The sequence below is a fragment of the Vulpes vulpes genome, chromosome 10 (assembly GCF_048418805.1).
Source record: "Vulpes vulpes isolate BD-2025 chromosome 10, VulVul3, whole genome shotgun sequence".
In the NCBI taxonomy this organism is placed as follows: Eukaryota; Metazoa; Chordata; class Mammalia; order Carnivora; family Canidae; genus Vulpes; species Vulpes vulpes.
The window spans coordinates 15,933,898-15,948,495 of NC_132789.1; the positions used below are offsets into that span (position 1 = coordinate 15,933,898).

The 14,598-nt window shown below is 41.3% G+C and overlaps 1 protein-coding gene across 10 annotated transcripts in view; it reads right to left on the reverse strand.

Annotated features, from left to right (window-relative positions):
• The window catches only part of CIT (citron rho-interacting serine/threonine kinase), a 168,418-nt gene that overhangs the window by 62,702 nt on the left and 91,118 nt on the right, over positions 1 to 14,598 (reverse strand). For 7 of the 10 annotated variants that reach the window (XM_072722958.1, XM_072722959.1, XM_072722956.1 and 4 more), the window contains exons 14-19: positions 13,062 to 13,232; positions 12,722 to 12,772; positions 11,932 to 11,985; positions 9,004 to 9,144; positions 7,066 to 7,191; positions 3,632 to 3,727 (exon numbers count right to left, since the gene is read on the reverse strand). In XM_072722958.1, the coding sequence (XP_072579059.1) occupies positions 3,632 to 3,727; positions 7,066 to 7,191; positions 9,004 to 9,144; positions 11,932 to 11,985; positions 12,722 to 12,772; positions 13,062 to 13,232 (639 nt within the window). The remainder of the gene's footprint in view (positions 1 to 3,631; positions 3,728 to 7,065; positions 7,192 to 9,003; positions 9,145 to 11,931; positions 11,986 to 12,721; positions 12,773 to 13,061; positions 13,233 to 14,598) is intronic. The other 3 variants (XM_072722963.1, XM_072722961.1, XM_072722960.1) reach the window with 1 other exon arrangement.

Genomic DNA, 14,598 nt, shown 5'->3' on the forward strand with positions numbered 1-14,598 from the left:
ACCAGTTTTCAGAACGTTGTTTGCTCTTAATTGGTACAGAATTAATCTAGGTATCTCCAAGGCTGTGCACAGAGGGACCGAGAGCTAAAGACCAAGGATGTCTGTGTGACCAAGGCTGATGTTGGGAAACAGACAGGGGACAAGAGGGTTCTGCCTGCCAATAAAGTAGGCGGAGAGTCAATAGTTTGAAAAGACAACATAAATGAGAAAGGGGGAAAAAAGTGCCTCTTTCCTCTGATCCAGCTGGGAAAAGAAAAAAAAGAAAAAAAAAAACCCACTGGAAAGAGAAACCTTTTCCCAGGGGAAGAGAAATCATGTGTTCTCAGTGCTGAGAACACCACTGCAAGCACCCTCTGTTCCCAAGGGGAAAAAATAAAACAGTAATGGTGTCACCATCCACCAGCTTGATCTAATGTTCTGCAAGGCACACACAGCCCTACCAGTTGCCAAAACAACAAATGAGAAAGAAAGATAGAAAGAGGGGGTGCCAGGGGAAGACAACATCATAACTTGCCAGAGCCCTTGACTACAACCCTCCATTTCTCATCACAGAGAATCCACTCTACCTTTTCTGAATGACACCAACTGCTTCCAATACTGGGAAGAATCTGAAAGAACTGGGGTCACAGAGGGAGCTGAGATCTGCCCTTCCCATAATGTCTATTGTGAAGGGACCTTCATGGCTCCTGGGGACATCCTCCCTAAAAGGAGCCAGTCAGCAGGCAGGGGGGTTCACATGATAAAGAGAGGAAAGAACAGATTTCAAAGACGGCTTTAAACTAGAACTGACTGGTGAAAAAAAATAGATTGAGAGTTTGTGGAGAAGAACAAAAGGTGGTGGACAGGTCAAGGGAGGAGGGGAGAAGCTCAACAGGATAAGTGGCCCGTTCTTTAGGATGCTGGGGCGTGATTCTAAAATTACAAATGAGAAAAGAACAGAATCTAGGGTACGACCATGATTATTACTAAAATGGCCTTAGAGAGGCTGGAATGGAAGCACAAAGCAGAATGGGCTAAAAAGAAATGGTTTCATAAAGATTCCAGGAGGGAAGAAAGAAGAAAACAAGTCTTTTCATAACAATCCCTAGGATCTATAAAACAAAGTCCTTTCCATCTAAATGGCTGTGGAGACCACAGAGTATCTGGACCAGGCATGCTCCTTTTTATGGGGTGCTAAAGCAACGAAGTACATTTTCAGGGTGACTCATTCTCAAAATAAAACCTTGACTTTGGGACGTGATGATACCAACAAAAGGTAGAGAGGTACGGCCTCTATCAAAAACAGACACACCTCAGCTTCACCAGAGTTAAACTGGCAGAAGCACAAATGAGGAGATGCATGGGAAGGAAGCAAGGAACTTGAAATGAGAGAGCCACTGTAGACATTTATATCAGTTTAAGACAGAACACAGCTTTTGGACAGGAAAGTCAATATACTCACCCAAATTACAGAATGAGTTTTATGAATGGCTATTTTCACTGTGCCATTTGCATCATAATTTTCTGGAAGTTGGTTTATTCTGAAGATAAAAGTTGGGAAGTCAATAAGATTTCAAATCAAAAGGATTAGTATATAACGTTTATGCTGAGTAGGGGGTCATGCTACAACACTTTGAAGTCACTTCTGGGTTATTTTTCTTTTTTTTTTTTTTCTTTTTTTTTAAATGAAAAATGACCAAAAGTAACTCCAGGGGTTTAAAAAAAAGGTACCAGGATGGTGATGATGATACTGATGATGTCTGTGGGGGCATGTACATGCTTGGTTCTCCAAAAAAGGAACACAGAATACCAAAATCTATAACAGGATCAACACAAAATTAAAAGCCTCCTTCATTGTCTGATTTGGAATGGGAAAACATAATATTTAAGATGTAATGACCAATGTCTGATTCTCAGGAACACAAGAATTGAGTTAAAGGCTTGGTCCAAAATCATAAGGAAAATGTGATGTGATTTTAAAGGAAATAGATAAGCTGGCATTTTTTCTGATCACTGAATTTATTAATAATAGAGCTGAAATAATAATTCTAATAATTAAAATAATAATTAAATTTAATATCTTATACATTGGGCTAGATTATTTAGTACAGCTCTCCTATGGAAAATGATTTAAAATGTTAGACAAAGTATAGAAAACATTCCCCCCAAAACTGGCAAGAGAGTAAGAAATTAGAGACTAAAATTCTAAATGAAAGCAGAAACCTAGAGAGTTAAGATGGGCACAAAGTTGTTTTTAACTTGAGGCATTTGCTGAACCAAATAAACTGGAACTTCATTTTTAATAGCCTCAAAGGATAAGAAGACAGAGAAGTCTAGGCCCAGGGTCACCCCCCAAAGGAGGAACACATTTCTATTCAGAGTTTCAAAGAATTCCCATTAATAATTTTCTAAGGAAGATGAGTAGCTGACCAAGCACACAAGAAGATAGGCACCATGAAAAACAACAAAGAGAAATAAAAGAGCAGAAACAGACCTTCAGATTATCAATAAAGAACATAAAACAACTATTCCAATGTATTTAAAGAAATAAAAGACAAGCTGAAAATGAATGCTAGGAATAGAAAATTATTGTCTTAAATAACCTAGTAAACTTGGGAAGGAACCAAATAAAATGTCTAGAAACCAAAAATATAGGAACTGAAATTTAAAATTCACTGGATGGACTTAACTGCAGATTTGACAGATCAGAACTAGTAAACTGGGAAAATCAGTCAGAACTCACCCTCAGTGTGCACTGAGAGATAAAGAAATGGAAAATATTAAAAAAAAATGCACACGACGCCTACTCAAACTCTCAAAAAGGAAGAAGGAAGGAAGAAGGGACAATCTTGAGATACAGTAACCAATGATTTTCCAGAATTGATAAAAGATACCAAGATATTTTAAAGTCCTACATATCTGAAGCAAGAGAAATATATCTCCATTCAGACACATCACAGTAAAACTTTAGAAAATTAAAGACCGAGCAAAATTTTAAAAGCAGCCAAATAACAAAAAAAAAAGCAATTACTTTCAAAGAAAACAATGGTTAGACTGACAGCTGACTTCCCACTGGCAACAATAAAAGTCAAAAGTCAATGGAATGATACTTTCAAAGGGTGTTCAAAGAACTGCCAACGCAAAACTCTATCCCCAGGCAAAACACCTTTCAAGAATGACTGTGAAATAAAGATGCTTTCAGACACCCAGAACCGAGAACTTGTCACCAGCAGGTCTTCATTAAAGTAAGTCCTCAGGGATATACTTTAAACTAATGGAAAAATGTTCTGATCTGAGATGCAGGAAGGAAATTAGAGCCAAGAATGAGGAGTCTGTGGCTAAATCTAAATTATCATGGATATATATATATATATAAATTTATATATATATATAAATTTATATATACATATTTATATACAAATACATAAATTTATATAATATACAAATATATATACATATATATTTTTTGACATCACATATCAAAACCCCCACATGGTTTAACATCCCAAAACCTCCCACCATGGCCTGAGGACAGCATTTACCCCCAATAGGCCTTTGGTCTAGCAAGAAGTGGTCCAAAGTGCCCAGGACAAGAGAGAAGCTGTGTCGTGCCATAGGAAGAATGCCAGCGAAAATCAGAAAGTGTGTTTACTTTAATTTTTTCCTCGTAGTGCTGTTCTTTCTGCTTCAGGTGCACCTCTAGGTGCTGGGCTGAGACCTGGGCCTCGCGGTGCTTCTCTTCCAGCTCCTGGACACAAAGGAACAGACAGTCAGGTGTGCAAAGGGAAAGACAGAGCTCATGTGTGTTAGACATTCACGGGAAATGTGACTTTGGCACCACAAGCAACAAGCACACGTTCCTTCATGACTAGCCCCTGAGGCTCTTGGGAAGGAAACCACCACCGATCCTTGGCCCTGGGGTTTCCAGGTCCAAGTAGTCACACACATACACATGCAGCCGGTGGGCTGGGATCAGAACGCTGTCAGTGTGACAGGTCAGACAAAAGCAGCTCTTCATCTGTGCACAGGGAAATGACAGTCACAAGGCAACATTTGAAAGTTTAGTGCAGCACAAAGCCCCTGACCACCACTGTCTTGAACCTTAGGCCATTGTCACTCTCATTATGGCCTTAAATGAGAAACGTGGTTTTAATTTCTTTCAAAACTCAAGTTATTTTATTATCCTAAAAATGATTTTGTCTTTCTGATTATCAACGTGATTGCTCACCCTAGCCATGGGAAAAAAATTAATGTTACAATTCAAACACTTTGAGGTTTGAAGGATTTTATTTTTTAAGCTGGCTGGTGGGTGGAGAATGCAAGTATCTGGAGATGTTCATGTATCTTGTTTATAGGCTACAATGCTAATGGGAACAAAGTAGCACATAAAATACACTGATAATAATGACCGAAATATGTATGCAGATATATTAAAGATGGAGAGTTTGGAGTGATATAAATAGTTCAGATTTAATGTTCCCTCCATTCTAAGATTTCTGCTTTTAAACAAAATCGTTATTCATTTGAAAATTATATCAATTCATTTGCCAATGTATTATAAACTGATCTAATAAAAGGCAGCATCAATCCACTGAAACATTCTCTAAATGCAGATATCTGCATCCACATTAATTCTTATTAATCTGGACCATTAGTTAATTACTAATATCAAAAGTCATTACCCCAAGTTTTCATCTCTTCACAGTTATGAAATTTTTCCTTGAAGTAGAAGTAATTATGAGAATTTTGAAGAATGAGGAAATTATACAGGATATGTCCATAAAGTGGGGAAAAAAGACTCTCAGATTCATATGCACATAAAATGTTACTGATTAAGCTTTTGAAATTCTAAAGCCTACAAGCACTGACTTTGCTTTGGGGGCCAGTAAAGTGTTCAATATTAAGACCAGGTGCACAAGATCTATTGCAGTCTAACAGATGTGATCTTGAAAAGTTGAATGTAAACAGGATTTTAATTAATAAAAACATACTTTAAGGGCTTTATGTGCACTAAAAGATCTCCTGCAATGACTTCTTTCATTAAAGCAAAAGACTTTGCTATAATGAGAATCCCAATTACCTGTTTTGAAAAGGTCTTATCAGAATAGCAAATATTTTAAAGCAAATGACATTTTGGGATCTGTTTCCAAGCATCATCATTATATGACAGGATTAAGGACCACCTCTGCCCACGTCCTGAGTATTTCATAGTCTACGCACAGGTTTCTTTAGCAAAAGCCACTTCCTGATAAATGAAGTCACAACCACAAAGGTAGTCAGGCAGGTGGCAAGATACCCTTGAACAAAGAAATCTGTTTTTCTTTATGTTAGAAATCACTTGATAATCATCTTTTCTGAGTTTCTGTCCTCCTAAGATAGCATAGGAATGGAAAGGAGGGTCTAAAAACAGGTCAAAACTCAGATACCTGAACCTAATGACTTTAAGACCCAATTTCTATATATGAATGGGAGTTTAGAACACAGAATCCCAGAACGCAGAACTCTATACCCCTACATTTTAATTTCAAGTGTATCTTTGGAAAAGCAAATATTCTAAATCTGACTTCTTGGTGGTTTGCCATTTTTTGTTGTTGTTGTCATTTTTGTAAAACGTTATCTTTTCTCTATGTATTAGATCAAACTCTTCAGTCCTGTTATGCAAACATTGTTGTTCGCTGCTACGTTTCCAGCTCCTAGAACAGTGCTTGGCACATAGTAGAAGCTCATTAAATATTTGTTGAATGAATGAATGAACACATCACCATTAAACAGAGAAACAGTTTGCAACCACAAGAGACTTAACCACTTCGTTTGCACCAAGCAAGGGACAGCGGTGGTGGGATCTTGGTAGGATCTAATTTTACTCACGATAAAATTCACACACTTGACAATCTCCAAGAGAAACTTTGATGATGGAACAAGAGAACAGAAAGGGTAGACTAACAGTCACATTTGCCTTTGTGTGCAGACGTATATACGAAGACTGTTTGTGAAAGCAAAACAATTCAACCAGTTTCTCTTTCACCTGTTCGCCCAAGAGCATCCATATCTTCATGAATATATGCAAACACCGGTAATGTTTTGAAGGGTTTGGGGTGGTTTGTTTTTTGTTTTTGTTTGTTTGTTTGAAGCACTAAGGACAGGCCTATAAATTGGCCATTCTTGAGTTCATATAGTTGCAAGTGACCCACTTCCCAGAAGTGATAGAGAGAGACAGAGAGAGAGAGAGAGATGCCCTGCCCTGCTCACCACCTCTACTCCTTAGGGTGGAAAGGAATGGTAGACCACTGCGGGGTCTCTCCTAGGGGCAGGGAGGAGGGGGCTAGGAATAGACTCCATGTCATCGCTAAGACTCCCAGATGTGGCACACATTTCGGCTTTGGAACTGAGATCCAAGGACAGTTCTTTAAAAGTTCACCTGCCTGGGACAAAATTTCACCACATCCACAAGTACCACCTGAGCCGGCCTTCCCTGATGAAGTTAATTTGGTCACCGGAGCCAAAAACAGAATCATGATGATTTACAAATCTAAAAAAAGACCTGCTACATCTAAGGAAATTAAGGGGGGGGGGGATAATACTAATAACCAACTGTAGCAGAGAGAGTGAGTGGGTGAATACGGATCTGTGACAAATACTACTCTGCAGAAAACAACCCTGCATGACTAATTTCTCTCTTCTCCAAAAAGCAAAAATCTGAGTTTTGATCTTAAAGGTCTAAATCCCCACTGTAATTGCCATCGCAAAGTTAACAGCCATACAAAACTCTGCTGATAGAAGTACGTAAATGCTCCTGTAGAAATGTATTGGAAATGACAGAGGATGCAAGTTCATATTTTAAAATGTCAGGCAGTAGCAAACAGAGCAGAAAAATAGTATTTACGGATCTGTTACCGGTGCTGAGACGTCCAACATTTGGTGATGGGTGCTATCCTAGCATGTGGCAGACACTGAGGCCACCTCTCTCCATTCACCTACTTGGTGACACCTCCCCTGGTGGCGGTGCTCCATTCCGCTTTTCACCCCCTTCCCTCTGCAACCTCTAACCTGTTGTCTTTTAACTTTTCAGCTTTTGTTCCTGCTCACCAGAATTTTATCAGCCATCTGCTGGATCTGTTGGGATTTTGTCTGGATGTCATCCTTCAGTCTGTTTTCTCTACGCTCCATGGTCTCTAGCCTCTTTACCTTGTTCTCCAGAGAATGGCGGCGTTCCTGTAGATCGTGAATCAATCAGAGAGTTTTAATGGAGTAACCGCTATGGGCACAGCGCCTGCACCGAGGGAGAGCACCCTCGAGAAGCATACGCACAAGGCAGGAAGAGAAGTCTCGGGCACCTGAAGCAACGGTGAGGCAAAGAAGATTCTAGAATCCAAGTACTTGGTTGTGTGGGTTATAAGAGTGCATTCATTCATTCAAATATTTACCAAGCACCTACTATCTGCAAAGTATCACACTAGGCATCGCGGAAAATACGGAGAGGAAGCCGACAGAATTCCTGCCCTTGGAAAAGATAAGACAAACATAAAGAAACATAATATAGGTTAAGACGGGGAAGGGCCATACAGAAAATCAGTGCAGAGGGCAGTGGAAGTGAGGTCTTTTCACTAAACGAGCTGAGGGGAGAAGTCACAGAGATGTGGAGCTTTGGAGGACGACGGGATACCCAGGCTGGAGTGGGGAGGGTAGGAGGGGAGGTGGAAGGCCCTTCAGACAAGGCAGACACATTAGCAGAAATACGGAGTGGGGTGGGAGCGAGTGCAGCCCCAGGTTTAGCCTCCAGGGGCTATAGCATAAGATGCCTTAGGGGACAGAATAGGAGAGAAGGTAAAAGGGAGCTCTAGTGGGTTAAGTGGGTCAAATGGCTCAGAATTTCACGTACCAAGCTCAGGGGTGCACACAGGATACAGGGAAGCTCTGAAAGCTCTGGGATAGGCCAGGGGGGTGCCAACGAGCCTTGTGTTGAGGCCCGTGAGTCCTACATGGTATAAGCCAGAGAGGAGGAAGGGAAGATGGAAATCAGGGTGGGGGGCAGCCAAGAAATGAGCAAGTGCGCTCAGCTAAGGGAAAGAAGGCTTGGACCATGAGGAGGCCCACAGAAATGGCAAACAAGGGGTGAACGGGGGAAACAGTGGGGCTGGACTTATAGGACTGAGTGGCTCACTGAATGGCAGGAAACGAGGAAAAGCAGATGATGTCAAGGTTTCAAGCCTGGGGTGACCAGATGGATGACGGTGGCCTGGATTGGCATGAGGAGATTAAGAAGGGAGCCCCGCTCATGGGGAAAGATACCGAGTTTGTTCTAGATTTGATGCACCAGCCACAGCACTGTGGCAGGGGAAGGCAGAGGGCCCAGCAATAGGGGGAGGCAGGGTGTGATGGTTAAATCAACTACGATGTGTTGCTCTCTGGGACAATCACCAAGGCGGTGGGGGAGGCAGAGGGGAGTAAGGGGAAGTATTATTTCTTATTCTGCGTTCTTCAGTACTGTTCAAGTTTGTCACAACGAGAAGACACTCATGTGTTTCCTGTATAATTGTATCAAATGTTTCAGCAACAACAACAACAACAAAGAATTCGAGGGAGAGGAGGGGGCCAAAATATAGGCCCAGGGGGCCATCGACACACGGGTAATAGCTGACGCCTTGAAGGTAACGTTATTCACTCTGCAGGGAGGAGGCAAGGAAAAACAAGGGTGCGGAGGGAGGAAAAAGAGAAATTGAGGGACAGCGTTATGATTCACCTATTAGAACATAAAGCCTCCCAGGTTAGTGAGGCCAGAGGAAAACAAACAGAAAGGCAAGGCTTTCCTCAGGACACCTTTCTACTGGCCACCACTGTGACCAGTCTTTTCTTCCCCTTTGGGGAAAACGTTGCCAAGCCTCCCAGGTTTCAAAGGGGTTTGCAGAAGGCAAAGTGGTTCTCTGGGGCCTTCTTGTTGGCATGGCCTCAAGCTGGTCGGCTGCTCATGGGTGGCCACGCTGGGACCTAGGCTCAGTCCACCACAGCCTGAGGACCCCTGCTCACCTCAGCCTCCACCAGCTTCTTTTTTATGCCTTCAGAGGAGTCCTCCCGGTTCTGCAGCTTCTCCAGCTCACGCTCAGCTCTCTCCTTTGCCTGGCGGATATTCTGCAGCAGCTCAGTGGCCTCCGTACTGGCTTTTACAGCCTACCAGGGGAGAAGGAGCAGGACACAGATGGCCAAAGTTATTCACAGAAAAAAATGGTGACAGTCTCCTCCATAAAAGGCAGGCAATACTAAGTATACTGTAGCAGATCCATTTTCAAAACCCATAAACATTCACTTTATTCTGTATTTCCTCCACGCTAAGACACACTTGTATATATTTCAATGTCACTGAATTTGGAATGCATCTCACAGTTAAAATGGATGGCAATTTTTCCTTCTTGAGGTGCACAGATAAAGGTGTATCTGCTGATCATTAGTATCTTAGGTTCAATGCAACCTAGTAAATGCAAACCAAAAGGTCTAGCAGGACTTATCCACCAGGTGTGAATGTATTTACCCTCAGAGCACTGTTTCTTCTTATTTAATTATCTCATTTGCTAATTTTCCTACAGGCAATCTGTACTACTTTTATTTCAAAATAGGATAAAAACTGTAAGCTTTTCTTCAACCTATCAAAGGCTACAGCAACCATAGAGTTCACTGGTAATTCACAATCTGTGCTTTAAACACACACACACACACACACACAGCTAAACCTTTTGAAGTTAATTTTCATTTGGGTCTCAACTACACTGCAGCTCTTACAGCATCATATAGCAAAGATCTGAGTGTAAGAAACCAAAAAGCTCACACTTCTTTCCTTTGAATTATAATTTTAAAGAGTAAAGGGATCCCTGGGTGGCGCAGCGGTTTAGCGCCTGTCTTTGGCCCAGGGCGCGATCCTGGAGACCCGGGATCGAATCCCACGTAGGGCTCCCGGTGCATGGAGCCTGCTTCTCCCTCTGCCTGTGTCTCTGCTTCCCTCTCTCTCTCTCTCTATCATAAATAAATAAATAAAAATTTAAAAAAAATTTAAAAAAAAAAAGTAAAAACTTCAAGAAAGCTTCAAGACTAGCACTGTCCAACACAGGAGCCACAGGACATGGGCAGCCCTTGAACATCCCCAGTGTGGCTGGTGTGACCGGAAAATTAATTTCTAATGTAGCTTATGTTTGATTCATCTAAAAACTGAAACCATGTAAATGTTTTAATATTGATAGACATTGCAATTTTGGCTCTATCAGATTAAGTAAACTGTGTCATTTTGGCTCTATCAGATTAAGTAAACGTATCATTCAAACAACTTCACCTGTTTCTTTTTGCTTGTTTAATGTGGCTACTAGAAAATTTAAAATTACCCCAGTAGCTGTGACATTTATGGTTTGTGTCACACTCCTGGTGGAGAAAAGAGTTCTAGATAGAAACATGAATCCTCAAACAAATGGGTAGCTAAAACAGGGCAGTAGAGGCTTTCATTAGCAATCTCCAGGATAGGTGAGAAGGGGATGGATGAATGGATAAACAAAATGTGGTCTATCTACACAATGGAATATCATGTAGCCTTTAAAAAGAAGGAACCGCTATCCCATGCTACAACATGAAAGAACCTCAAGGACATTATGCTAAGCAAAGTAAGCCAGTCATGAAAGAACAATTACTATACAATGCTACTCATATGAAGTCTCGAAAGGAGTCCAAATCACAGAGACAGAATGTAAAAAGGTTAGTTTTACCAACGGCTAGGGGTAGGAAGGAAGGAAGGAGAATTAGCAGATAAAGAGTTCTGGTTTTGCAAGATAAAAAAGTTCTAGAGATCCACTGCGATGTGAATATATTTAACACTACCAAACTCCATACTTAAAATGGTTAAGATGGTAGAGGTGCCTGGGTGGCTCAGCCAGTTAAGCATCCAACTCTTGGTTTCAGCTCAGGTCATGAGATCAAGCCCAGCAGAATCAGGCTCCAGGCTCAGCCGAAGTCAGCTTGAAGATTCTCTCCCTCTGCCCCTCCCCCAACTTATCCACACAAATGCTTTTTCTTTCAAGTAAATAAATAAATTAAAAAAAAAAAAAAAAGGTTAAAAGGGTAAATTCAACGTTATATATTTTTCACCACAACTTAAAAACAACAACAAAAGAGTAAGTAAGAAGAGGCTCTACTAAACCAGGCCAGGACACACACTGACACTCTTGTTGTGACAGGCATGTCTCAAAACCACATCAATTCTGGACCTTCCATTAGCATTTCCAGCGTTCAGCTAAAGGGAGGATCATTAGCACCCCCTGCATAGGACGCTATAAACCAGAGACCCCAGGGATCCCTGGGTGGCTCAGTGGTTAAGCGCCTGCCTTTGGCCCGATCCTGGAGTCCTGGGATCGAGTCCCACGTCAGGCTCCCGGCATGGAGCCTGCTTCTCCCTCCTCCTGTGTCTCTGCCTCTCTCTCTCTAGGTCTATCATAAATAAACAAACAAACAAACAAACGAATCTTAAAAAAAAAAAAAAAAAGAGACGCCTCCCTATCCCCACCAAGAGATGATACCCCGGCTCCCCCAGACTTCCCACGGGCCCAAAGTTTCTCACTGAAAGCAGTCTGTATCGTGCATAACACCTGATTCTCATACAAATGTGCAAAACGGGGAGCCTGGCCCCCTGAAGAGAGAGAAGCTGGCCTCTTGGCCTTTGGGTCCTGTTGTAGTATAATTAGAACTTTTACTTGAGAGTCTCACACAGCTTGGGTTTTTAAAAATAAACACAGCTGACATGTCTCCAAAGGAAAAACTATATTCAGAGCTCTGATATTTTCAGGTAATAGCTCACTCCCCCCTTCATTCTCCTTAGTGCTGGCTAACTAAGTCTGTCTCTTTCATTTCTCAGGCTCCAGGATAAGGCAAAGAAAAGTATCTGGAAATGAGGGATAAGTTCCCACAAAATCACCTCAGGCTTACCTTTTCCAGCTTCTCCTGGAGCTCCTGGATTTTGAGCTGTTGCTCAGCATTGATCTATAATTAAAGTCCCAGGAAATAAAGCAAAAGGTAAATTGGCATTAATGTATTACTACATTTAGTGCAGTGCTATTTTCTGAAGGTTTCTATGGGGTCTTTTTGTTCTGTTTTCCAGCCCCTCCTAATGGAGAGGAAGAACAGAGGCCTATCAGAGAAGTCTAATGAAAGCCTAATGAAAAGCTGCATGCTAATCCCCTAGAACCAGCAAAACACAAATGCCAAGAGAAGCAAAGTCGCCCAGTGCCTTAAGACTACAGGAATTTTCACCTACGTTTTCCTAAGTGTCTCAGTTTACATGTTACTGTGTTCAGACATAATTAAAAAAAAAAAATCAGAGTCTTTTACCCCTTTCAGAACCACAGCTAAAGCTAAATGTGGTTGCCCAGACATTAACCATCAAAATAAACCTGGAAGAGAGTTCTCTATCCATTGTAAGACTATTCTTAACCAACGGCTGGCTTGCATGTTATTCGTGAAGGGTAGCATTTAAAAGATTATCAGGGCACCTGGGTAGTTCAGTCTGTTGAGTGTCCGACTCTTGATTTTGGCTCAGATCATGATCTCACGGTTGTGAGACTGAGTCCTGCATCGGGCTCGGCACTCAGCTCAGGTCTGCTTGTCCCTCTCCCTCTGCTCCTCCCCCAGCTCCCACACACGTGCACTCTCTCTCTCAAATAAACAAGATTATCTACCAAAAATGCAATAAAATAACAATACCAAAAATGGAAAATACCTTCTCCAGTTTGGAATATTCTCCCACTTCAGGCTTCCCTTGATCCTTAGCCTGTAATTTAAGAGATAAAACATACTGGAAAATATCAAGAACCTAAAAGTCTTGCAGAGACAACACTGCCTACTATAATTTCTTGGTCTCTATGGCCAAATGATGATGATAAATAAGTTATCTTCTATTAAAAAAAAAAGAGAGAGAGAGAAAGACCAGGACCTTGCAGAGTATTCCATTATACCCCAAACATATACTCATTAAGCTAGTATTCCCTTTACTCTTGCTAAGATCACCCAGGAGTCTATCCCAGAAACAGCCTTCTGGCAGGTGGCAGGTGGCTGGCTACCTTCATTAGTTTATGCTGACATTCTGTTGCTTTCCGCTTGAATTCTTCAGCAGCGAGCCGAGACTCTCTCAACTCCGATTCATAGAGATCACTCCGTCTCCTTGCTGAAACAAGGTCCTCTTCCAACTGATTCATCATCAACCTCATTTCTTCCACTTGAGCCTGGTACTCCTAAAGAGCATGCAAGGGAAGAAAGGCGAACTTTAGAACTCTTAAAGAAAACACAGGCAGTGAAGACAGAAGACCATGGACCACAGAGGAAAGATGCATGCTGAAGACAGATCAGCAAGTAACAGTCCTAGAGAAAAGATGGATAAAAATGTGCTGTAGGGTGGGCGAAGAGGAAGAAAAGAATATTAAATCTTCGAGGTATTTCAATGTAGGAGCACCTGGATGGCTCAGTGGGTTGAGTGTCTGATTCTTGGTTTCAGCTCAGGTCATCACCTCAGAGTTGTGAGGTCGAGCCCCATGTTGGGCTCTATGCTCAGCAGGGAGTCAGCTTGGGACTCTCTCCCTCTCTTTCCCTCCCCCTCTGTCCCTCTCCTCACACATGCTCTCTCTCTCTCAAATAAATAAATAAAAATCTTCCAACTGTTTTAATGTAGATCATGTATCATTAATAACACCAGTTAGAACATGTGTGCCTATATCTAGTAAGATCCTTTGAGCAAATAATACCGTACAAGTAGCACAGAACCTTAAGGTATCTGCAACACAAGAGAGCTGAAAGTAATGCTCTTTGAACAACCAGGATAAACTGCTTACGTGCAGCTTTCTTCCAAGGGTAATCATTTATATAGATTTGTCCTTTAGAAGTCATGTGCTCCTAACACAATTAGGTATGGTACTAGTTTTAAAATTAACCTTTCAGATGACACAAGGGGGTAATTGGAAATCTCGGTGGAAAGAATCTTGGAAGGTGAAACTCATCATGTCGGTTTCTCACCATTAATTTCTCTGAGCCAAAACTGAATGATGAACTTAACATTGCTCTTGAAATGCAAGTCACCCTGAAATTTGGAAGAGTCAGAAACACTAGCTCTGGTCAAAATAACTTGGGAGCAAAACTCCGGAGAAAGAATTATCTTGTTCCTCTGAGCAAACCTTTAAAGTGATCCAAACAGCCTGACCTTTTCCAAAATGAATTTCTAAAATCAAAACAGAACATTTGAATTGGTTTTTCAAAATTGGATTTACCAGGAGAAATGGGCAATGATTTTGAAAACTTTGGGCCAAAGTATGAAAATATTCTGTTTGAAAAATCAAAGCTTATGCATATAGGGATTATGAACGAGCATGTATCCAATCCGAGGTGACTGGAGGTGGGTGAGAGGGGGGCCAGGGGAGGATATAAAATGAAAAGAATAAAGAATGGAATCAAGATCATCTTTGATATTCACAATACACAGTGAACATCCCTAAGATCAATTCTCTCAAGAAATCACTGAAGATGTATCATTGAGCAAGGACATGTTTTTAACCAGTAAAAACAATAATTGATTTTTTTTAAGCAACAGGGTATAAAGCAAACCTTTCA